General features: G+C 42.1%; 1 protein-coding gene across 6 annotated transcripts in view; it reads left to right on the forward strand.

Annotated features, from left to right (window-relative positions):
• The window catches only part of RALGAPA2 (Ral GTPase activating protein catalytic subunit alpha 2), a 382,487-nt gene that overhangs the window by 256,679 nt on the left and 99,630 nt on the right, over nt 1–26,178 (forward strand). For all 6 annotated transcript variants that reach the window (XM_053574245.1, XM_053574242.1, XM_053574243.1 and 3 more), the window contains 3 exons: nt 2,175–2,298; nt 4,508–4,663; nt 13,031–13,189. In XM_053574245.1, the coding sequence (XP_053430220.1) occupies nt 2,175–2,298; nt 4,508–4,663; nt 13,031–13,189 (439 nt within the window). The remainder of the gene's footprint in view (nt 1–2,174; nt 2,299–4,507; nt 4,664–13,030; nt 13,190–26,178) is intronic.

Here is a 26,178-nt window from a genome sequence, read left to right on the forward strand (position 1 = left end):
GTGGCAGGCACCTGTATTCCTAGCTACTCAGGAAGCTGAGGCAAGAGGATCACTTAAGCCCAAGAGTTTGAGGTTGCTGTGAGCTGTGATGATGTCGCCGCACTCTACCCAGGGTAATAGAGTGAGGCTCTGTCTCAAAAAAGAACAAAAAACCAAAAAAGAACGAAAGCGACCTCCATGAGGACATGGGTTGTGTTTAACATAATGGGATGCTGTACATAACATAAATAACTTTGTAGTGAAAGGAAAGACATGTTATAAAAATGTCTTGAGTTTATTACTCAAAAATAGAAATGGCAAATTTTATGATATGTGTATTTTACCACAATAAAAAGTGTTCACAAATATTTTAAGTGAAAAAAATAATTTTCAAAACAGTTTAGTAGTAGCTTTTCATTTGTGTACAAAATTCATCCTTAAGTGGTAAAGCTGTGGTATTTGCTTGTATGTTGAAATTACAACTGATTTTTATTCTTTTCTTTTTCTTAATAGTATTTACTAATTCTTCTTCCAATTATGTTTATTACATGTAAGCTATGGGGGGATACAGATAAGCTAAAACTAAATTAGATCTCTCCTCTTCCAGTTATATAAGTAACTTTTAGGATCAATTATTTCTACTTATGTAAAGAAATAACTCATGCAGAAGGATATATTAGAGAATTTTCTAAAATATGGAGCCCAGTTCTACCAATATAGGCATCTAATCAGATTACAGTATGGAGATAGTAAACAGACACTACAACCGTTTCTATCAGGGGTCCTCAAACTTTTTAAACGGGGCCAGTGCACTGTCCCTCAGACCGTTAGTGGGGCGGACGGACTATAGTTTAAAAAAAAAACTATGAACAAATTCCTATGCACACTGCACATATCTTATTTTGAAGTAAAAAAAAAAAAAAAATGGGAACAAATACAATCACACCGCCTCATGTGGCCCATGGGCTGTAGTTTGAGGACCCTTGGCTTAAGCACTGATTTTCCTATGAGATTCTAGTATGTGATGCAAAAAAAAAAGGTTAGAACTGCTGCGGATATGATGATCCAAACTTTAAAACAATAAAGACTGTAGTAAAACTCTTAGATGATTGGGCTGTGAAATGGTAAATCTTGATTAAAGCTCCGTGTGAAGCTGCAGGTGGTGGCTCGCACCTGTACTGCCCGCCCTCTGAGAGGCTGAGGTGGGTGGGTTGCCTGAGCAAGCACGAGACCCCGTCTCTACCAAAAACAGAAAAACTAGCCAGGCGTTGTTTGGGGGCACCTGTAGTCCCAGTTACTCAGAAGACTGAGGCAAAAGGATCACTTGAGTCCAGGAGTTTGAAGTTGCTGTGAGCTGTGACACTACTGCACTCCACCACTGGTGACGGAGTGAGATTCTGTCTATAAACAAACAAATAAAGCAAAGTTCTGTGTGAGAAAGAACAGTGTTTTTGTCTCTTAACTGTCACTGAATTGTTGCTTTGTTAATACATTCAAATGTATGTCTGGTGAGTTTAACAGAGAGTTAACTGAACACCTACTTGGTGCAAAGGAAGACACTGGATATACAAAAGGGAAAAAGGCAAAATTCCTCAAAGTGCATATCACATTTACTTGATTTTACAGCCTACCCCGAATTTATCATGGAGCAAACAGATGAAGGGGTTTACCTAAGTGTGTTCTGCTCGGAAGAAGTTTCCCTTTCTTAAAAGGGTGTCATATCTTACAATTCCAAACAAAGAATCACCCAGTAGCCTATGAGTGAAATGTGGGCAGTCACAGACCTACTCACAATTGATACCTATTTGAAATGCTTTAAAAGATATTCCACACAGCAACGGAGAGAGGTCCGCAGTGCCGTGCTCTGACCCTCTGTGCAGTGTGCACCATGGCAAAGCGTGTGGTTTCAGGAGCCAGACTATGTGGTTACAATGCCATTCTCTCGATTGCTGTGTGTGCTTTTTGTTTAATTTCCTGTGCCTCCTTTCAGCCACCTTTATAAGGGAGGTGACGGCAATAATATTCTTAGAGCAGTTTCAAAAGTAGTGGGATCATGTGTCAAATCATCCTAAAACAGTGACGACTCCTGATAAGTTCTTAGTTAATGTCAGCTCAGTAGTGGGAGCTGGTGGTAGTGGTGAAATAAAATTTTATGGTAAGAATGCTAACTCCTATTTAAATTTAAAAATTTACAGCCGTGAGACACATAAAATCGCAGTGTTTTATATCGCTGAAGGTCAAGAAGACAAGTGCTCGATCCTGTCCAATGAACGAGGCAGCCAGGCCTATGAGGACTTCGTGGCGGGTCTCGGGTGGGAGGTATGCACTCCATTCAGCAGATGTTTACTAACAGGTAGCAGCGTGTGTACAGACCAGGCTTGGTGTGTTTTTATGTATGTTTTTATGTGCAGAAATAACATGAGTAAAGATCTGGACCTGAAGAACTTACTGAATTCTTTATTCACATATTTAGTTGCTTTTTAGTACTTTATACATGAATTTTTTTTTTAATTAAATCATAGCTGTGTACATTAATGCGATCATGGGGCACCATACACTGGTTTTATAGACTATTTGACACATTTTCATCACACTGGTTAACATAGCCTTCCTGGCATTTTCTTAGTTATTGTGTTAAGACATTTACATTCTACATTTACTAAGTTTCACATATACCCTTGTAAGATGCACCGCAGGTGTAATCCCACGAATTACCCTCCCTCCACCCACCTCCCCCTCCCTCCCCTCCTTTCCCCCCTTCCCCCTATTCTGAGGTTATAACTGGGTTATAGCTTTCATGTGAAAGCCATACATTAGTTTCATAGTAGGGCTGAGTACTATACATGAGCTTTTGTTTCACCTTAACTTTCCTCTTAATATTTTTTTATTTGCTTCTTATCAGAACTACATAGTCAGATGGGCTTCCCCAGCCATAGTCAGTTTGTACCGTTTTCCCGAAAGTAAGACCTACTTACAGGAAAGATAAGACGTCCCCTGAAAATAAGACCTGGCGCATCTTTGGGAGCAAACCTTAAAATAAGACACTGTCTTATTTTTGGGGAAACCGGGTAGTGAGAGAAAACAAATGTGGGCAGCGACTTTGGCCACAGTATGGAAATTGAAGAAGAATTCAGTGACTTCATAAATGAAAAGTCACAGAAAGGGTTGTATGAAGTCAACAGTTGCCATGAAAATACGTAGTAGTAGCCGTGATGGTTTGGCTATCAGCCTTTTTCCCTAAGGTAGATCCCAGGATGATTGATATTAAAAAAAAAAAAGTTTATTTTTTCTTAAATGATACTCTGACATATAGACATAATGTGCATTTATACATATACACACATCTCCATCTCTCGGAAACATGATTCTAAAGGAAAATGTATCCCTAGGATCTGAAAGAATTTGGAGTAGTTAAAGGGAAAATCAGCATATCCAACAGTGTTTTATTTGTTCCTTTGTTTGAGTTTCACAGTTATCTGTGCTGTGGGAAACCTTGGAGATGGGGGCAGGATAAGAATACATCAAGGTCATGACTGCACTTTCTCAAAAGTCAAGTCAGTTTTAGTCTAAAAGAGTTATTGCACTTCTAGTAAGTCATGGTTTTCACTAGTAAGGTTGCTTCTAATTTGTCTTAGAATACATTTATTAATGTATTTTTAAACCAAACTTTGTCTACTAATATTTTAAGAAAAGACTAAAACATAAATTCAGAGTATATGATGATTGCATTTGACCCAGAAGAAATTCTTCTGTTGTTTTTTTTTTTTTTTTCTTTCATGTATGTTAGAATACTTTACTGAAAGAATACTAGCTTGTGGTTCAGCATCCATAGCACAGTGGTTACGGCACTGGCCACATGCACCAAGGCTGGTGGGTTCGAACCTGGCCTGGGCCTGCTAAACAATGACATCTACACCAAAAAGTAGCTGGTGTTCTGGTGGGCGCCTGTAGTCCCAGCTGCTTGGGAGACTGAGGCAAGAGAATCGCTTAAACCCAAGAGGTTGCTGTGAGCTGTGACACCACGGCACTCTACCGGGCAACATAGTGAGACTCACTTATGCCATAAGGTTAAAATGAATTGTCGCTCATAAACTTTGGGCAGGGATATAAAGTACAATAACCCTTTGACAGGCAGTTTAGCAGTGGCTGCTAAAGTGTGTGTCTGCACCCCTTGACCCAGTGTCTTAGAGAAACACTCCTTTGAGTGCTCCTGATTTGAGAAAGCAAAAAACACCATAGACCTGTCAGTAGGGACCTCTGTGTGTACATACATACCCACACACATACATATTCACACACACACACACACACACACACATAGGAGGGAAAAAAGAAATATGCACCAAAAATTTGTTAGTTTTTTCAGTTGGTAGGATTATGGAGCACCTTTATCTTTAATATTCCTTATTTCTTTATTATTTTAATCTTATCTAACTTTGTATTATATTTGCAAAGTGAAAAGCTATTTTAAAATCCCCATTCCAGCTGGTTTTTGACCCTCGCCCTCCCATGTTGCGCTCTTGGTCAGGTGGATCTCTCAACCCACTGCGGCTTCATGGGTGGCCTCCAGCGCAACGGCAGCACCGGGCAGACCGCCCCTTACTATGCTACCTCGACCGTGGAAGTGATTTTCCACGTTTCTACTCGGATGCCTTCAGACTCAGATGATTCACTCACCAAAAAGGTAAGGGACCTCTTTGTGGGACCGTGGTGGCCCTGGCTCATAGGGAGGCTGTGCCAGGACTGGACAGTGTGCAGTGCACAGAAAGCCCTGAGACTGGCTCCCTTGGACCCAGCATCTGCGTGGCTCTTCCTCAGGCTGCAGTTGTGGGTGCCCTGAATGCTGCTTGGCACAAACTGGATAACCAAGGACATGAAAAGGAATCGGTTCTTTGAGTCTTAAATCCCGAGAATGAGGTTTAGGAAAAGGAAGGGTCTTACTTCCTTTTTTTATTGTCGGATCTCCCTTCACATGAATATTAGCTGACAGAAAATAACATTTTGGACCTCATAGATTGTTAAAGGTCACAGAATGTAATGCCCAAGAGCAGGGAGGCCACTCTCAAACTTGCTGTGGGCAATTTGGCAATATCCATTGTGGGCAGTGCTGGGGGGCTGCTGGCACTGCAGGCCCAGCCCTGCCACTTACTTTTCGCCTTCCCTCAGCTTTCTCTTTGGGCACTTTAACCCAGAGTTCAAGGGAAAGGCCATCCCTGTGAAATTCCTCCCTTAATAGAAGAGGAATTTTAGTCTAGGAAGGAAGTCTGGTAATCTGATCACTTCTGTAAGTTTACAGATGAGAAGAGTCTCTCCAATCAACTGTGATTTACACTCTCCTGGCCTGCTGGCAGGTGGCTGATCCTAGAATCCCAGTTCCCCCCTCCCCCTTCTCATGACACGATGCAGGGGACTGCGGACGGCACCTCAGATGCTGTCTCATGGTGGCCACTGGCAAGGGCAGCGTGGTGGTGTAGCCGGGCCCTGGGGATGTGCGCTCCTGGTCCCAAGAGTGTGTTCAGCTGTTTCACCAGCCTGTGCTCCTATTTCCCATCTACTAATTGGGATTTAAAATACATCCTATGGCACGGGGCTGTCGAGTGAAGCAAAGTAGCTTAGCACAGAGCCTGAGAGGAGACCCCTGACTATTAGCCCTCATCCTTGCCCATCAGTCTAACTGATCCTGCTGCCCTATTAGATAATTTACATTGGCTGATGGGCTCCACAATACTGGCCTCGTTTTTATTTTCTGCGGTTTTACTTTTCCCTTGCTGTAGCACAGGTATCTGGACTGTGTGCAGACACACCTTGTTTTCCCACTCTTCACTTGGTTCCCCACAGACACTTCGTTTTTTCGCATCGACGGTCTGTGCCAACCTTGCATTAAGCACATCTATCAGCACATGCCCGTTTTTTCAGACAGCAGGTGTTCACTTTACGTCTCTGTCACATTTTGCTTATTCTCACTATTTCAGACTTTTTCATCACTGTGTCTATTATGGTGATCTGTGATTGGTGAACTTTGAAGTTGCTGTTGTAGTTGTTGGGGGACGGCACAGACTATCTCATCTGAGATGATGAAGTTCATTGCTGAGTGTCCTGTGTGTTCTGACTACTCTGCTGGCCATTCCCCGTCTCTTTCCCTCTCCTTGGGCTTCCTGATTCCCTGAGATAAAACGGTATTGAAATTAGGCCAACTAACAACGTTAACAGTGACCTGTGAGTGTTCCAGTAAAAGGAAGCACAGCACATCTCTCACTTTAAATCAAAAGCTAGAAATAATCGAGCTTAGTGAGAAAGATGGGTCAAAAGTTGAGATTGGCTGAAAGCCAGGCCAGTTGCATCAAACAGCCAAGTTGTAAATGCAAAGGGAAAGTTCTGGAAGGAAATTAAACATGAATACATGAATGACCCAAAAAGAAACAGCTTTATTGCTGACCGGGAGAAAGTTAGAGTGGTCTGGACAGAAAATCAAACTGGCCACAGCATTCCCTTAACCAAAGCCTAATTCAGAGCAAGGCCCTAACTTCCCTCAGTGCTGTGAGGTGAGGAATCTGCTGAAGAAAAGTTTGAAACTAACAGAAGTTGATTCATAAGACTTAAGGAAGGAAGCCTTCTCCATAATAGAAGTACAAAGTGAAAACAGCAGGGGCCGAGGTAGAAGTGATACGGGAATTTCCCGCTTCAGTATGTTCTTGGTCTCGGTGATTCGAAGAATGAATCCACGGACCACAGATCAGTGACAAGATAGTATTTATTTACAGAAAAGAATACAGACGTGCCAGAGCTCCTGGCAGAGAGAGAAAACCCAAGTCGGGAGAGAAAAGCTCCCTGTCTGTCTGTCTGTCTGTCTGTCTCCAGGCTCTTCTTCTAGGGGTCTATATAGTCACACGGTGCCCTCGGTAGTTACAGGTAGTTACATTTAGCCTGTCTGGGACATGTCTGGGTTGTGTCTGGGACAACATGTCTGGGACATGTCTGGCCTTCAGTAGTTACGTTTAGCCCTTTAGTGAGGCTTGGTAGTTACATTTATGGTGGTTACATTTAGCATGTCTGGGTTGTGTTTGGGTCCTGTCTGGGTCCCAAATGAATGACTACAATCCCTTTCATTCCCAGACCTAGGAAATGGGGCTCCCCTGGCCACCCTCCAGCCCGCTGGTTCCCCTGCCACCGCACCAACACCGCCAAGGTGGAGGCAGCCAGTCTGCGCCCCCCAGCTCCACGAGCTGGCTGGGATGCCACTTGTCCTGTATCAGAAGCTGCAGCAAATTATCGAAAAGATCTAGCTAAGATAATTAGTGAAGGGGGCTGCACTAGACAACAGATTTTCAGAGTAGATCAAAAAAACCTTCAACTACAAGATGTCGTGTACGACTCTGATAACTAAAGAGCAGTCAATTCCTGGCTTTGAAACATCTAAAGACAGTCTGACTCCCCTGTTAAGGGCTAATGCAGCAGGTAACTTGAGTTGAAGCCAGTGCTCATTTACCATTTTGATAACCCTAGGGCCTTTAACATGTTAACTACCATGTGAGTTGTATTTAACTCATGCTAGCTTTGAGCCCAGGGCCTCATGAATCATCCCCAAATAGATCAACATCTTCATCACTCGTGTCCAAAACTTGATTCACTATTTCCTCTAAAATTCCTTACGCTCATGTTCTCTGGGCATTTTCTCTTGAGAATGAAAAAGTCGAGATAAACTTAGGTGCTGATGATAGTTTTGTCCACAGAAGCTGTTCTAAAGTAGAACTAGTGGGTGGGTGGGAAGGTCTCCAGTATGCCTCATGCTGTGAAACCTCAGCTCGTTGTTTTGCTGTTAGTGAGCATGTCTCCCCGCCGCCGGTCGTCCTGCCTTAGCTGGCCTGTGCAAGACGCCTGCACACAGGCTGACTTTGTTCTCGATTATGCATTTCCCTGGAATGTTTACCTGGCGGCTCTTTGAAGGTAATGGATGTGATGGCAGCGTGATGCAGTCGCAGGTACTCAGGGGTCTGTTCAGAGGTTCACTCCAGATATGACTAAATGCCTGTGGAATGTCAAAAGACTCAATTCTCAGAAGTAAATTCAATAAGTCTGGTGTGAGTTACATACAACTCACATGGTGTGCAGTCTAAGAAGTGATTCTAGTGCCATGTGAGTTGCATATAACTCATGCACAGAAAAAAATAATTTTTTTAAATTAAATTAGGATCCTGGGGTGGCACCTGTGGCTCAAAGGAGTAGGGCGCCAGCCACATATGCCAGAGGTGGCAGGTTCAAACCTAGCCCTGGCCAAAAACTGCAAAAAAAACCAGAAAGGATCCTTTTGTTTTCAAAGTTGTTATTATGTTTTCATAATAAAACACCATGACCTCAAGGAAAAAAACAATTTTCTCCAGTATGGCCATCTGTGTGTTAAGAATAATGCTGCCTCTTCTCTACAAATGGAAGGATAGAGCCTGGACAACAGCACTTCTATTTGCAGCAACAGCTACTGAAGATTTCAGGTCCACTGTTGAGACCTACCACTCAACAAAAAAGATTCCTTTCAGAATATTACTGCTCAGTGACAATACACCTCGTCACTCAAGAGCTCTCGTGGAGCTGTATAAGGAGATGAATGTTTTCATGCCTGCTACTAAAAGATCTGTCCTACAGCCCACAGATCAAGAAATGATTTCTGTTTTCAAGCCTTCTTATTTAACAACTGTGTTTCGTAAGGGTATAGCTGCCATAAATAATGATTACTCTGATGGATCTGGGCAAAGTACATTGAAACCTTCTGGAAAGGATTTACTGTTCCACATGCCATTAAGAATATTGTGATTCATGGGACAAGGTCAAAATGGCAACATTAACAGGAATTTGGAAGAAGTTGATTCTGACTCTTATGATGACTTTGAAAGATTCAAGACTTCATTGGAGGAAGTAATTGTAGATGTGGTGGAAATATCAAGAGAACTAAAGTCAGATGTAAGCCTGAAGATATAACTGAATTGCTACATGGTAAAACTGGAATAGACATGGAGTTGTTTCTGATGGATGAACAAAGAAAGTGGTTTCTTGAGATGGAATCTATTCCTGGTGAACATGTTTTGTTTGTCAAAATGACAATAAAGGTTTTAGAATATTCCATAAATAGTAGCAAGGTTGGAGAGGATTGGCTCTAATTTTGAAAGAAATTCTACTTGGGTAAAATGATATCAAACAGCATTACATGCTCCAGAAAAATGTTTTGTGAAAGAAAGAATTGATTCTGTAAACTTCATTGTTGTCTTATTTAAGAAATTACCCCAGTAACCACCGTTCTAACCAGTCAGCAATAGCTATCAACATTTAGGCAAGACCTTCCACCAGCAAAAAAAGATTTTAATTTGTTGAAGGCTCAAATGACTGTTAGAATTCTTTAGTAATAAATTTTTCAATTAAGGTATGTACATTTTTTTAGGTAACTTTTATATGCACTGGAAAGCAATGTACACAAAAATTTGCATGCCTCACTCTATTGGCTTCATTGCACTGGTCTGGACCTGAACGTGCAGTATCTCGGAGGTATTTCTGTGAGTCGTGTGCAACAGTGGATGTGAGAAGTCAGAACTTAAACCACAGACAACTTCACAAACCTCAAGTGTCTGAGATGTACAAAGCACCATTTGAATTCAAAAACTTAGCCGCTTTTCCCTTGCCCAGCCCTGCATGCTGTCAGGGCCTCCTGGAGTGTGGGAGTACAGCAGCCACGTGGACTAGCTGCGTCTAGGTTGGCCGATGGCTGCGCCTGGCAGGGAACTTTGTCCCCTGAGAGCTCACCCGTATCTGAGACTCTATCTAGTGTAGCTTACCAGGACCCTGAGCAGGGCTCACACATCTTTTTTATTAGCAGCAGATTGCAAATTGTCGTTAGTTTGCAAATATTTCACTATATTATATAATTTTTCTTATGACTGAAAACTTTTTTTAGAAGCTAAATTTATATACATAATGTTTTTAAATTATTGAAGAGGGTTTTTTTTTTTTTTTGAGAAAAGACATGCTTTCTTGACCAAAAGTGATACTTTAAAGTCTTGGCCCAGTTGAAAGATTCCCTACTGTAATAATCAAAATTCAGCTGATAGTTTTTGCAGCTCCCAGATTTAGCATCATTAGCAATAATCTCTCTTTATCAGGATGTCTCACAGCTAGACCAAAATCAGTCACGGTAACAGCAGCCCACAGTTCCTTGTCTTATTCTAACTAAATTGTTCCTAACAGCTTAAAAATGAGCTGCAAAATTCTAAAGTGATTCATGCTCTCTTCTGCCCTTATCATGGGGGGACTTTTTCAATTCTGCAATCCGGTTGCAACCCCATAGTGAACTCTTGATCCTTCACTTCAGAAATTTGTTAGCTCTAGCTAGATTAGATTTTTCACAGCTAATCTAACTGCTGTAGGGGTTTGCGGAGTGAGGACAGAGCTGTGCTATTGGATTTGTCCAATTCATTTGACTCCAGGACTATAATTGCACTTATGTCTTACAAGGCTTTTATAGCCTCAGGCTGGCCAGCCGCATAAAAAACAAATTGGCAGTGATACAGTATGATGAAAAGGGATGAAAGGCCCACATTATCAGTCTCCAGGCAGCGCTGTTCTGGCAGGAAGTTTCTTGGTTAATTTACAAATAAAACTTAGATTTTAGGATGGGCACACTGTCAGCTGAACAATGGGGATGTCAGGCTTGACTGTTACTTAGTAAAAGTAGCAGCCGGGCCCACTGAGGAGCAGGAATTCGTCAGTCAAACGGACGACTCCTTCTGGAGCCAGCTGGCGATGTAATGCAATTAGTCGGGAAAGGAGGTCAGCCGATTAGGTGCGTACCATGACCAGTGTCACCAGTGGCGTGCAGCCTGGCGGTAGTGGGAAGAAGGATTCGGGCAGAGGGACTTTAAAACTGTCAGGACGAGAGGTGACAGGGCATGAGGTTGATCTCTTAGGACTTAAAAGCTGAGCATTTGTGCTGGGCCCAGTAAGCCTGGGGGTATTTGGGAGCCGTTGTGTAGCCAGCTCCAACCCAGGGGAGACTCCTCACTCTCCTTGTGGATTGCAGGAACCAGACTAGCTTGGCTGAAACTTGGCGGTGGATTTGCATCTTGAGGGCTTCTCGTCAGAATTCTCCAAAACTCGCAAAGCAATGTCTCTATGATGAAATCCCCCTTTAAACTGAGCAATACTTTGAGGTTTCCAGAGTATTCCATTATTTTCTGACATGATTCACGGTTTGGCTAGATTAATTTTATTTGTTTTTACCTACTTGTGTTCTTGACATCTCTGAATTAATTCTGTGGCAGGGTGCTTCAGTTTGTTAAAAGTCATCCTGTGTGCTACGCTCCAGGGGCGCAGCCTTTATGTGGAGGGGGTATTTGTTGCTTTGCTCCAGTTTTATCAGCCAATTCATCCTGTGTCCTTAGCTCTTAGTTTTGTGATTTAGCTAATTAAATAAGTGTGTCCAGAAGTCTGAGGCACATCAGATTGAAAGCATCTTTGAGAGGGCAGTGCCTGTGGCTCAGTGGGTAGGGAGCCAGCCCCATGTACCGAGGGTGGTGGGTTCAAACCTGGCCCTGGCCAAACTGCAACAAAAAAATAGCCGGGCGTTGTGGAAGACACCTGTGATCCCAGCTACTCAGGAGGCTGAGGCAAGAGAATCGCCTAAGCCCAGGAGTTGGAGGTTGCTGTGAGCTGTGATGCCATGGTACTCTACCAAGGGGATAAAGTGAGACTCTCTCTCTAAAAAAAAAAAAGAAAGAAAGCAGCTTTGCGATGGTGAATGTTGCATTATTACTGCACAAAAATAGCTCTTCCTTAATTACAGACGTGCCACACCGGTAGAATGACTCTTCCCCTTCCTGCGCCTTCCCTTCCTGTAGTTCTGAGAATACAGCTGTAAAGAAAATTAGGAGAGACTTACTTGGGTTGTATGTATAATTGAGTAACCCAATTTAGAAAGGGAAGAGTAACTAAAATGACAGTAGTCACTGTGTCACCTCAGGGTGAATGCTTTGCAACTTTACTTGTGGATCAAAACCTACCTCTGGTTTTGGGGTACCAAACTGGGTGCTTAGCAGCACATCCAAGGGGTGTCAGTCCACGAGTTGTTGCATTCAGACATTGCTCTCCCTGCCGAGCCTCCTCAAAGAGGCCCAGAGTCTGCGATTTGTTTTTGGACTTGCTTGCCTCTTTGTCTACAAAATGATAAAGAAAAAAGTGGGCTAAACTATTTGAACTATGACAGTAAAGTAGCTTTTGGTACACACTGAGCTACTGTGGAACAGGAGACATGGTGCTGAGATGACAGCCTGGGCCAGGTCCCCACGCCTGCTCCACCACTCACTGCTCACGCAACCTGGAACGGACGCACCTTCGCCTTCCTGAGCCCCGTTTCTTTGTAAGACGAGATAAAGATGGTATCATCTACCTCAGAGAGTTAGTGAGAAGAGTGAATTGGACAGTTCGTATAAACATGCTTTCTGTAGAAGAAGGACTCTGAGAGCTAGGTGGTAGTGTCCTCAACGGACTTGAGTAATATTTATTCCCTAAACAAGGTACTTTTATGTATCCTTTTCCTTAAAGGTTTAGCACAAGTCATGCTTCCTATATATGTTTGGTAACTATTGTGTTATAGTGGTATACGTTTTCTTACATTCATATTCTTAGTTTCCTAATAATGATCCAGTGAAGAGTCGTATGAACCACTCGTGTGATGGGGAATAAAAGACTCACACCATTAATTCTTTATAGATGTGCTCAACAATACAGACATAAAACTCTGATGCAGGAATAACATGGCATTAAAAAACAAATTCTTTAAAAGGTCTCAGCGCCACCCCTCCCTAACGTGCCTGTAATGAGGTATGGGTTATCTTAGTACCAGCATTCTAAGGAGACGAGCTTCTTCTTAGGCATTTATGGTTTTTTAAAATCCTCGTAGAAGACATCAATGTTGTAGTCTTCCTTAGTAGTGAAATATTTTTACCTCTGAGTTTTGTAATTCAGTTTGTAAGCCACAACCTCTTATAAAACATCGCCGACTTTGCTGTTGCAGCTCCGTCACTTGGGGAATGACGAGGTCCACATTGTCTGGTCTGAACACTCCAGGGATTACCGCAGAGGGATCATCCCAACTGCCTTTGGAGACGTTTCCATCATTATTTACCCAATGAAGAATCACATGTTCTTTATCGCGATTACGAAGAAACCTGAGGTCAGTTTCCGCCACATGATTGCTCTCACACAGCATATGCTATATGATTCGCTGTTGCTGAAAAACCAGGGATGTAAATATGTTAAAGGGGACTCTTTCCAACTGGTGAATGTCTGACATATATTTGAATTCATGCACTATTGAGGAATTAAATACGATTTGGGTTTTTCAAATAAATGTATGATTCTTAAAATGTTTTAAAGTTTTTTAAATTTTATAATTTTTTTCTAAAAATTGTGATTTTTAAATCTCAGCACTTTGACTAACAAGAAGAGTTGAAGGAAGCTCACATCACATGTAGCATTTTGTGGATTAACTGTGGGCTCAGGATGCAGCCTTGCCTGACGGGGAGGCAACCTCCCTGACTGAGCGGCTGGCTGGTGCTCTGAGGGGTCACTCCTAAAGGACTGCGGGCACGACTGCGGGGAGGCTTGGCCTCTGGAGCACAGCCCGTGTGATGATTTCTAACAATCGAAGCACCTTGCCACGGAATCAATTCAGCCGTGTCAATTGGTATTGATCATGGGGTATGGCTGGAACAATCCACGGGTCTGTGTGACATGTTCTAAATTGGCTGCAGTTTCAATCCTTGTCATACCTCTAGTAGGATTTCGGCACTATTTTATATAGTGACTTGTTTTCATTTTGGAATTACTAAGTAGAAAAGATTTTTTTTCGTTTTAAATTAAACATTAGCATATTAAAGCCATTCCTCAAGAAGAAGGACTTCGTGTTTTTCGGCATGATGTTAAATGTAATCTTCATTTTCATTCCGAATTAATCTCCTGAAGGAGCTGAAAGTTATCCTACTAAAAACACTCCATTTTTAAGCTTTAAAATAATACATAATTGAAGTTTATTGTTCAAATTGGGGTTTGTAACCTAAAGTGTTAAAGTTATGAGGATTAAATGAGGTAATAAATGAAAAGTGCTTCAAACAGGGCCTAGTTCAGAGTAAAAGCTACTAAAATGTTAGCTATTGTTATGATTGTTTGAAATTTTTTTTGTTATAGTTAGCACCGTGGAAATAGAATAAATAATGAATTCCAAGATCCACGTGCTTATTGTCTCTCAGAGTGAACCCGGGAAAGTCCCCTGGTAGCAGTTGCAAAGCCTCCCGTTAAGGGACCCCGCCTTTCCTATTCAGGGAGTAAAGATGCTAAAAGTCATTTCATGTTACATATCTGTACTACCTTTGATTCAGTTCTCTAAGTTTCGGTTTTATGTACGAAAATGGCTCTTAGTGACATTTGCATTTGTCCATGAAAAGCACCACTTATTTTTAAGAATCAGATTGAAAATTTTAGTATAGAGAATCAACAAATATAGTATCTTATAGCTTTCAAAACTAGAAAATGTGTTTCTTTAATATTTAGTATTGATTAACTGACTTCATTAGTTCATATTCAACATGTCCCTCTAAAATGTCATTTCATGTTCTAAAAATATCACCTTTATTTTCAAAGTATATGGAGAACATAAAAGGCATTTCAGTTCCCTTTAGAATGTCAAAAGTGATTTTTTAAAAATACAGTAACACTTATAATACATGAAAGTAATCCTTCACTTATCTTTTAAAATTTCTTACCAAATGTTAAATTTTATAAATTTGGTCATAAATTCTGACAAGATGAATTGAGCAAATCTCTTTCTTAATATTTTAATTCAAAAAGCCTAAAGGGAAGAAAATAATGGCCAACTGGAAATTTAGTATTATCTCTACATTTAAAGTACAAACCATTACAGTGTAATAAAATTAATCCAGACATTTCCAGGGCAAGTGTGGTTGACCTTTTGTTCACCATCCACTGACCCCAGGGTGAATGCAAGAGGCTTATAGAGGGAAAGTCTGTTTGTTTGGCTTCAGTCCCTGGTATTTAAATTGCATTCCCTAATCAAATGAAAAGGCTGTCCTCTCTATCAGGTTACAGAATCCATGGCAACATTTGGCCTTTTATATCCATAATGTTAGCCTTTTTGTTTGCATCTAAGTAGAGACACCTGGAGCAATGTTAACATTAACCGATTTAGCATTAATAGCTTCATTATATAAGAATTTCTGATCAGATAGCTGTTACTTTTGTTATATTGCTTCAGCTTGTATTGTTGTCATTTTTTTATCTCCCTGCTTGGCAACCAGGCAATGATTTGCAAATTTTTTTTGTCTTGATTAATTAAGCAATATAATTATCAGTAACCGTGATGCAGTCTTTGCTCAACAAAGCTTCTGAGAGAAAACAATGGTAAGTCTGTTAGGGTGAATGCATTCCACGCGTCCCAGATGCATGAGGATATTACGGACAATGAGGGGAAGGCCGCCTGTGAGTGAGGACAAAGGATGCCACGCAGACTCGACACACTGCACATACCGCCAGGGACATGCTGCGGGCTCCCTGGGACACAGACGCCTCGTTAGATTACAGCTAGTCAGCAGAGATTAATTCTCAGCCATTTGGTGCAATAATTTACCCATTCCCTAGTCTTTTAACTAGTGTTCCTTACTATGAAAGGGAAGGAGTACCTTTGTACTCGAAAGGTTTATTTAACCTTGCCTACTTTTAGGGATCTCTACCAAAATCATTATTTTTGCACAGAAATTACAAAGATGCAGCTGCTTAAAGTTAACAGAGTAATTCCTTCTGGGGAAAACAGGACATGCATAAGTTTCAGAAATTGTAGGTGGGGTCTAAGACATTCTTTTACCATCTATGTATCTCATCTGAATATAGTATGACTCTGTGGTCTAGGCATATTTATTTTACTGGTCTCTGGGCAGCCATACTTCTTGAAGAATAATTTTAATCCTTTTTTTTAGGAGGAAAAAAAACCTCATCAGTACACAAAAGTCCTGCTCATTGATAGAGTCATGCATATTCAAATTGTACTTTCATTCACTGGGCCTCATTAATAGCGTGTGTAATAATGTAGGGCTGTTTGTAATACAAGCTCACAGGCAGCATTGCTTCCAAGTCCTTTGAAATTTAACATATTTCGCTTTTTCATTCCATACACCTCCCTTAAATGTACAAATTATGGGCCTGGCAGAATCCGCCTCCTCTTAATAATATACAGCGTTTGCGAAATGGTACGTTGAAGAAGTGGGTGTGTTTATGTGAACGTATAAAACCCTCTCATCTCAGGGGGCCTGTTCACTTCTTGAGATTTGCATTGAACTTTTTTTTCATTAAATAAAAAGAAAAAAAAAATCAGTGTGTTTAGTGGCATCATTTGATTGTTAAAGTACTTTCAAAGAAGTCCGTCTCCATAAATATTCACACAATAGTCCTTTGGTCATAGAAATGTGTTATTGTCACACTTATGTTTTTTCCTGCTTTTTTAAAACCAAGACAGCAGTCAAGGAAGGGCTTGTGTGTAGAGCAGAATGTGAGCGCTTTGGAGAGTTTGTGAACATACCCCGTCTGTTCTTCAGGGCATCCTCACTGCAGTGAGTGCTTGTGCTGTTCCCCTGCCTTCTGGTAACTGGCAAGTGATGTTGGTGTCCAGAGTGTTTATCTCTGTAAGGTTGTGAAGATCAGTTTTAGTGGTTTTGGCGTGTTTGTTATCTTCAGGTACATTAGTGACCAGAGGGTAGATGAAGATGTTCTGGCGTACAGTTGAGACAGGATGAAGTTTTGGTGAAGGGGCCTCCTTTTTGTCTCAACTAGAGTGTCGCTTTTGTTAAGTGAAAAACATGAGAGTGTCGTCCAAGCTCCACTCACTTGGCCCTGCTAGATATGGGCTGGGAGACAATCTGGTAATGATGTGGTCACTTCTGAGGCATGAAGGAAGGACAGAGCACCAGGAGAGAAGAGGAGACCCCAAAATCTAGTCTCAAGGCCACCACAAGTGAGTGGGTCCCTTGGGCAGCTCTTTCTATTTCTTTCAACCTTAGTTTCTTCTGCCGTAAAATTAAGGTTGAAGACCAAGGTCTCTTAACAGCCCAGCAGGGATTCTAAACGCCTTTCTTGGACCCCCTTACTCCTAGAAGCCTGTACTTTTCCTCAGGTTGCCCTGACACGACAGCACGGTCAAGACAGTGTCTGGCTTTCTTGCAGGTTCAGCAGCTGTTGGGAGTGTGTGTCCCTCTTCAGAATGACATCTGGCCCAGGAACTTTACCTGGAGTGGGTGCCCAAAAATGCTAATAAAAGGCTGATATGCCAGAAGTCACAAAAACATATGCACATAAGAGGCTGAGAGGAGGCCAGTATTGGTTCTTGTGTTTGAAAGAAAATATTTTAAGCTTACTGATGTGGCCTTATTATATAGGGAATGTGTTTGACTTTGCAATACGATTATATACGTTTCTTTTTATTTCAAATGTACAGTTTTCTTAAATATTTACCACAATCCCAACCAAATAACCCATTTGACATTAGATCATGCACTTTAAAATACTTGGAGAAATTCTCAGGGAAAGTAAGTTGTTACTCTTGAATATGAAAAGAGTCATTTATTTAGAAAAGAAGATCGAAAATACCAACCAGAATTTACTAAAATAAGTTATCAAACGGATTACTGTGGTATGTTCTATTATCATAATTTACCATTATTATCATTAGTATTATTTTTAGTAAAGGAATGACATTTAATACTACATAAAAAGGCATCTGTCATTTGCAGATGTTATATTAAAATCAAATTTCTTCTCTAATGCATTGCCACTTCTACTTAGAGGAATTCCCTGGATATAGGTTTGTATTATTCGTTTTGTCCAGTTATTGAAAGACAGTCACTCATAAGCAGTTGCTAAAGAACATCTCTTTATATGTAATACATATATACATATAATACATACATACGTTATATACATATATTATATGTACATATGTATTACATATAAATAGATGTATATATAGACGTATAGCCTGTTACTGACTCTTAACTCCTGTCTTACCTGTCTCAACACTGTGGCTTTGAGAATTCCTTCGTAGCTGATTTTTGCTTTTGTTTTGTCTTTGCTCCTGGCTTTGCACTTGCTGCACTCTTCCCTCTGGTCGCAGAGCCAGGCTGTGCACATGTGCACCGTGTGAGAACCACTGGACTCAGCTTTGTGTCAGACGCAGGACAGTTCTCGTTCTCCACCTCTGGCCTGTTTTGGTAGGAAGAGTCTTTTGGCTCAAAAGACAGAGGGCAGTTTTCCAGAGTCTCAGCAAGCCATTCCTAAGTTTGTGGCCACAGGTGCACAGGCTGTGGGCCTTTTAGCCTGGCAGGGGGTGTCGGAAGCACTTAGAACCTTTTTGTGAGAAGGAAACAGTGCCCACTGCCCCGGAGTCAGAGGTTCACCCTTAGGGGACTGTTTTCTGTGCAGTATTTGAAATTTATTAGTTTACTATTTGTTTGTGGATATTGGGTTGTTTACCTGGTTTTGTTTCCTCAAGAATCCTTTCCTTACAACTCCACCTCACTAATGACTGGACTGCTTTCAGTATAAGCTTTAGGAGGAAGAAATGCAGTTTTTATTTTTTAATTTTTTTATTTTTTGCAGTGTTTGGCTGGGGCTGGGTTTGAACCCACCACTTCCGGCATATGTGGCTAGCACCCTACTCCTTTGAGCCACAGGAGCCACCCTGGAAGTGCAGTTTTTATTAATAGGGCATATTTTAAATAAAATTTTAAAAGTGTGCTATTATTAAAGGTAGGAGGAAAAGATTATTTCTTCAAGTTTTCTTATTTGTTTGTCGTTGTCATTATTGCCTAGAGCTGGCAACACTGAATGATTTTTAGGCTTCATGCAGCCCCTTGATCTTCCTCTTTGGAAATGAGATGCCCGCTTGTCCTGTCTGCACTGTCACAGGAGGACAGGCTTCGTCTCGATCATCACTAGGAGGACTGAGATATCCACTTGTCCTGGCTGCCCCATCACGGGAGGACAGGCTTCCTGGCAGTCATCACTAGGAGGACTGAGACATCCACTTGTCCTGGCTGCACCGTCACAGGACAGGCTTCCTGTCGGTCATCACTAAGAGACTGAGATGTCCACTTGTCCTGTCTGCACCGTCACAGTAGGACAGGTTCCTCTCGGTCATCACTAGGAGGACTGAGATGCCCACTTGTCCTGTCTGCACCGTCACAGGAGGACAGGCTTCCTGGCAGTCATCACTAGGAGGACCAACAGTCTTGTCCTTCCTTGTTCCATTTGGTTTTCTCAAGTTTGGCTGCTTCCTCTGAGCTACAGACACTAGTACCAAAATGGCTTTGTCCAGTATTTGCAGTTTTTAAATCTTTGTGTTTCAACTATGGAACCCTTTCCTCAAATCCACCAAAGAAACACACGAAGACCCCAGGGCCACTCCACCCTTTCACCCTGGCCTTTCTGGCATCTGTTTCCGTGAAGCAAAAGATAGTCTCAGCAGGTGTTATTCTAGAAGCACAGACAAGGACAGCAGAGCTGGTTAATGTCCAGCGGCCAGACCCCTGGGAGCAGAGTCCTTCATTCAGCCAAGCAGGTGATGCATATCTGCCGAAGCTGCTTCCTGCCAGGTGCTGTTTCCAGGGCTGGGTGTCCCATTCTCCTACAATATGAATTTTAGTAAGGGAGATAGCCAGGAATAAGTAAGTGAATGGCTGAACAAGAGACTTTCCAATAAGAATACATTTTTCGGCCTGGCATGGTGGCTAACACCTGTAATCCTGGCACTCTGGGGAGCCCAGGTGGGAGGATCCCTTTTGCACAGAAGTTCCAGACCAGCCTGAGTGAGAGTGAGACCCTGTCTCTACTAAAAATAGAAAAATTAGCTGAGCATGGCAGCACATGCCTGTAGTCCCAGCTATGGTAGAGGCTGAGGGAATAGGATTATTTGAGCCTGAGAGTTTGATGTTGCTATGAGCTATGATGCCACTGCATTCTACTCAGGGCAATAGAGTGAGATTCTGTTGCCAAAAAAAAGTGTTTCGAAGAAAATAAAGCACAGTGATAGGGTGGGCCTGAGGGAGGCTACCTTACTTTAGACAGGGGACTTCTGGCTTCTAGTCCAGCAGGTAGAGAGGCTAGCAGAGTGATAGGGTGGGCCTGAGGGAGGCTACCTTACTTTAGACAGGGGACTTCTGGCTTCTAGTCCAGCAGGTAGAGAGGCTAGCAGAGTGATAGGGTGGGTCTGAGGGAGGCTACCTTACTTTAGACAGGGGACTTCTGGCTTCTAGTCCAGTAGGTAGAGAGGCTAGCAGAGTGATAAGGTGGGTCTGAGGGAGGCTACCTTACTTTAGACAGGGGACTTCTGGCTTCTAGTCCAGCAGGCAGGGAGGCTGGCAGTTGTCACTCCCATCCTTATAGCAGCAAAACACTTATTAGACTTAAAGTCAACAATTCTTCTACATTTAAAAGTTGTTTGCTTTTTTTTTGTTTATATGCTTGAGTTCATTATACATTCTGGTGATAAGCCCTCTGTCAGATTCGTAGCATGCAAATATCTTCCCCTATTCTGAAGGTAGTCTTTTTGCTTTGGATTTTGTCCTTAGCTATGCAAAAACTTTTTAACTTGATCAGGTCCCATTTATTTATTTTTGTTGCTGCTGCAATTACTAGTGGGGTCCTCTTCATAAATTGTTTTCTTAAGCTGATAAGATTCAGAGTTTTCTCATACTATCTTCTAGGGTTTTAATTGTTTCATGTCTTAGATTTAGACTTTTATTGAGACATTCTTACTTTGCTGCCCTCGGTAGAGTGCCATGGCGTCATAACTCACAGCAACCTCAAACTCTTGGGCTCAAGCTATTCTCTTTTCTCAGCCTCCCAAGTAGCTGGGACTACAGGCACCTGCCACGACGCCCGGCTATTTTAGAGACTAAAGACGGGGTCTCGCTCTGGTTCAGGCTGATCTCAAACCTGTGAGCTCAAGCAATCCACCCACCTTGGCCTCCCAGAGTGTTGGGGTTATAGGCGTGAGCCACTGCTCCCAGCCTTAGATTTGTCTTTTAACCATCGTGAGTTAATTTTTGTGAGTGATGAGAGGTGGGTCCAGTTTCATTCTTTCACATGCGGTTAACCACTTCTCCCAGAGCCATTTATTAAATAGGGATTCTTTTCCTCAATGAAAGCTTTTGTTTGATTTGTTAAAGATCTGATGGCGATATGAGACTGGTTTTATCTCTGGATTCTCTGTCTTCTTCTAGAGATCTGTGTCTCTATTTTTATGCTAGCACATTCTGTTTTGGTCACTATAAACTTGTAGTATAACCTCAAGTGGGGCAAGGCAATGCTTCCTGATTTATTCTTATTTCATAGAATTGGGTTGGCTAATTCAGATTTTTTTCTGGTTCCATACAAAACAGAATTACTTCTTCAAGATCTTCAAAATAAGGCATTGGTGTTTTAATGGGGATTGCACTAAATCTGTAAATTTCTTTGGGTAGTATAGATGTTTTAACAGTGTTGAGTCTTCTAAGCCAAGGGCATGATCGTCTGCTATTCCTTTTCTCAGTGATTTTGTAATTCTCTCTGTAGAGATCCTTCACATTCTTTGTTAGATACATTCCAAAGTATTTCATTTTGTTTAATGATACTGTGAAGGGTATCTTTGATTCATCATGGAATTAAATCCTGTCCCCAAAGTCAGAGAGAAAAGCAAGCAGATACCGAGAACCACAGCTCACTAAGACAGAAGTCCAGGAGCAGAAACCTTGGGAAGCCAGATCCAGGGCAGGGATTATAATCGACTGAGTGCTGGAGGCCCAGGGTTAAAGAGTTAGGGGGCTGGTCTTAGAGGGATCCCCACACTTTTGTGAGCTTTTTCTCTTGGAGCCCTACCAACTTCTCACAGTAAAGATTGGAGAAATACACCCATGCGTTGCCCAGAGAGGAAGAATATAGCCATTTTGAAATACACCCAAAGCATTCTGTTCTTAACAAGGTCTACCTTCAAGAGAAGCTTTTAATACACCCACTCCGACCTGGGGGGAGGGAAAGACCCAAGTCCCTCAGTCCTCCTCTGTAACCCCAAACTGAGGAGCGCGTGTGCAGGACACAGACTCACTGATCCCAGGACTGCTTCCCCTTCCCCAGACCCTGCCACCACATGGACAGGCTCCTGTGTGACAGCTGAGAAAGAAAGTGAAAGGAAAGGGGCTATACCTCCAGAACTTACTTAGGAAGAATTCTAAAGGGAAACCCAAAGGTAACGGGAGATAAAAGCAGGTCATCCGAAGAAATTTCAGCCTCTGGCACCTACATTCATGGCTACAGAAGATGACAAGCACAGCTGACCTTCTGGCAACATCAGTGTGAAGCCTCACGCTGAAGACCTGCGGCCTCGGTCCATCCGAGGAGAGGATCACAAGGTGGTGTGAAGAAACAGAGCAAGCCTCAAACCAGACTCAAACGTGATTGAGATTTTGGAATTATCAGAATGATAGTTTAAAATAACTGTGATTAATATGCCAGGGGCACTAATGGGAAAAGCAGGCAACAGACCAGAAGCATAGCTAATGTGAGCAGAGAGACGGGAGTCCTAAAAAGAATTAAAAGCAAATGCTGGAATTCAAAACCCCTGTAACAGAAATGAAGAATATCTTTGATTGGCTCATCAATAAAACAAACATAGTTGAGGAAAGAGAGTTTGAAGATAGGTCAGTAGAAACCTTGAAACAAACTGACAGACACAGTGGTTCATCTCTAATCCCAGCACTTCAGGAAGCTGAGGTGGGAGAATTGTGTGAGGCCAGGAGTTAAAAGACCAGCCTGGGCAATGTAGCAAGACCCTTTCTCTACCTAAAAATTAACCGGGGTGGTAGCACACACCTGTAGTCCTTGCTACTCTGGAGGCTAAGGCAGGAGGACCACTTGAGTCCAGGAATTCAGAGTTACAGTGAGCTATGATGGTGCTACTACAGTCTCACTCAGGTGACTCTTAAAAAGAGAAAAGACCTTGGAACTTAAATTCACAAAGGAAAAGTGTTCAAAAGTCTGAAAAGAGCATCTGAGACCTGTGGGACAATTACAAAAGGTGTAACAGGAATGCAAAGGGAAGAAAGCATGAAAAGAAAAATACTTAACATTTGAATGCTACGACATTTTCAAAATTAATAACAGGAAGTACCAAGATCCAGGGAGTACCAAGAACACCGAGCAGGATAAATACCAAAATATTTACACCTAGGAACGTCACATAAAAACTGCAAAAAACCAAAAAGAAAGACAATCTTGGAAAAAGCCAAAGGAAAAAAACCACAGCTAGGGTGGCATCTGTGGCTCAAAGGAGCAGGGCACCAGTCCCATATGCTGGAGGTGGTGGGTTCAAACCCAGCCCCGGCCGAAAACAGCCATAGAGGAGCAAGGATTATAATTGAATAGGACTTATCTTCGTGAACTATATAATCAAGAAGAGAGTGGAATGATATATAATATTCAACATGAAAGAAAAAAATAAAGTCAAATTATTCTTCAAAAGTGAAAGAGAAAGACTTTCTCAAACAAAAGTTGAGAGAATTTATGGCTAGAAACTTGTCTTGCAGTAAATGTTAAATTTATCAAAAAGAAGGAAAATGACCCATCGGAAGCTCCATCCCACATAAAGAAAGGGAGAGTCGTAGAGAAAGAAGAACTGAAGGTAAAGTGAAATGTTTATCTCTCTTATTCTTAATTGATCTTAATTGATCTAATGGATAATAATGTGTCCTAAATAACAACAGCAGCAGGTATTTAATGGTTACAGGTGTGGATAAGTGCATTGGGATGCTCTATTACAAGGTACTTCCACCCTCTGTCAAACAGTATAGTGTTATTTGAAAGGAGACTTGGGTTCATTATAAATGTATTTTCAAATTCAGGGCAAACACTAAAAAAAAAAAAAGTTTTAAAAATTTGATATGCTAACAGAGGGGAAAAGTAGAATCATTTAAAATGCTCAGTTATAACTAGAGAAGGCAGAGTGGACGACCAAAAAGGGGACAGAAGGGCAGGGACTGGAACACAGCAAGAGGGTAGGTGCCAACCTCGCTGAGTTAGTCAGTTACACCAGTTATGTCACTGGTGTAAATACATCATCACTTAACAGGCAAAGACTGTTAATAGGTCAGAGCAGATTAAGAAAAAAAGAAAGAAAAAAACAAGAACATTAAATACAAAAATACAGATTAAAAGCAAATGGATGGGAAAAGATGTATCATGCTAACACAAATCAAAAGAAAGCTGGAGTAACTATGTTAATGTTGGGCAGAGCTGGCTTCAGAGCACGGAAAATTAACAGGGCTGATGAGGGCATCAATTACATAACGAGTCAGGTGGGCAGAAGCTCCCTGGGGAGAGGACAGTTGAACTGAGCCCACAAGGGGCAGGCTGGTCGGCCCTCAGCAGGCATCAAGCACAGAGCACAGCAGGAGCAAAGTCCCTGAGGTGGGCGTGAGCTTCCTGAGTCTGCAAAAAGAGATGTGCAGCGGCCCAAGCCAGACGGGCAAAGGAGAGAGAGGCCTGGTGGAGGTGAGTGAGGTTGGCAGGTCAGGCCAGACCAAGCCTGTTGAGCCACGGTGAGGCGTTGGCTTGAGAAAGCAGCCAGCTCTCTCCCCTGCATCTCATGTTCTATAAGGTAGAGACAGGGTGCTGCCCGTGGGGTGGTGGTGGCAGTCACATGCTGCACACTGAGCCCAGGGCTCAGAAGGAGGCCCGCATCAGGGGGCTCGGGAACAGTAGCAGCTGTCACTAGGCTCATCATCAAAAATCAATGTTCCTAAACTTTTTTTTTTTTTTTTAATTTTTTTTTTTTATTGTTGGGGATTCATTGAGGGTACAATAAGCCAGGTTACACTGATTGTTCCTAAACTTTTAAGCCCCTTTTCTGTGATTCATTTATTAGTTTGTCTTGGTATGATCTCCTAATTAATCCAAAAATCATCATGTATGTTATCTTCACCTGTAATTACTAAGAATCGTTGACTCCAGAATCATCAATTAAGTGATCGTCTTGCTTTAAAAAACACATTTCCTGGTGATGATGTGTTGTCCCCTGGGGACTTTCTCAACATCGGAAGTTCTTTTCTGCATCTAGCCCAACGATGTTGCTTCAGTGACGTGTGTGCCCAAGGTCCTGACTTCACCACAGTGTAGTATCTCCACGAATATATATAAATAAAAAAATAAATAGGAAAAAATAGCCCAGGCTCTGTTAAATAGGGTTTTTTCCCACTTTTCAAGGAATTAGCCCAAGTCCAGTGAGCCATTTTCCTAGCCGCCCCCCGCAGAGAGGCTGCCCTGACGGGTGCATGTGAAGTTGAATGCCCCCCCCTCCCCAATCCTACCTGGAATCACAGAGCCACAAGAAGAAACTGGGATCTAACACTTTTTCCCTTTCATAACATTTTATCAAAGTTTTAGTTTAGTCCTTGGTCTTTCCGTCACATAAGATGACTAGTCTTTTTCTAGTAGGAAAATTATTGTAATTTATTTGTTACCCACTTTGACATCTCAGGCATAAAAACACACATACCAACTCACATAATTCCTGTGGGATTGTGAATTTCCCAAACAGGAAAGCTGTGGCAGGTCCTTGAATTAAAGGGACCCTTAAAAATTGTCTGTTCTGACCTTAGGCGTGATTACTTTGACAGTAAACCCACCCTATGTCAGTGTACCAGCATCCCTGGAGCATAGGACCAGCCAAGGTGCACACAGCTCTCTCTCTGGGTACTCAGAAATCACATCTTTCTCTTTTGATCTCTCTTTTTTTAGCAAGAGGATCTCTCCTTGTCCCCTATGAAGGAGTGCAGTGGCATGATCATAGCTCACTGCAACCTGGAACTCCTGAACTCAAGTGGTTCTCCTGCCTCAGCCTCCTGAGTAACTGGGACTATAGGTGTGTGCCACCACGCCCAGCTAATTTTTTATTACTTTTTTAGAAATAGCGATATTCTGGGCGGCGCCTGTGGCTCAGTCGGTAAGTCGCCGGCCCCATATACCGAGGGTGGAGGGTTCAAACCCAGCCCCGGCCAAACTGCAACCAAAAAATAGCCGGGCGTTGTGGCGGGCGCCTGTAGTCCCAGCTACTTGGGAGGCTGAGGCAAG

The sequence above is a fragment of the Nycticebus coucang genome, chromosome 21 (assembly GCF_027406575.1).
Source record: "Nycticebus coucang isolate mNycCou1 chromosome 21, mNycCou1.pri, whole genome shotgun sequence".
NCBI classification, from domain to species: domain Eukaryota; kingdom Metazoa; phylum Chordata; class Mammalia; order Primates; family Lorisidae; genus Nycticebus; species Nycticebus coucang.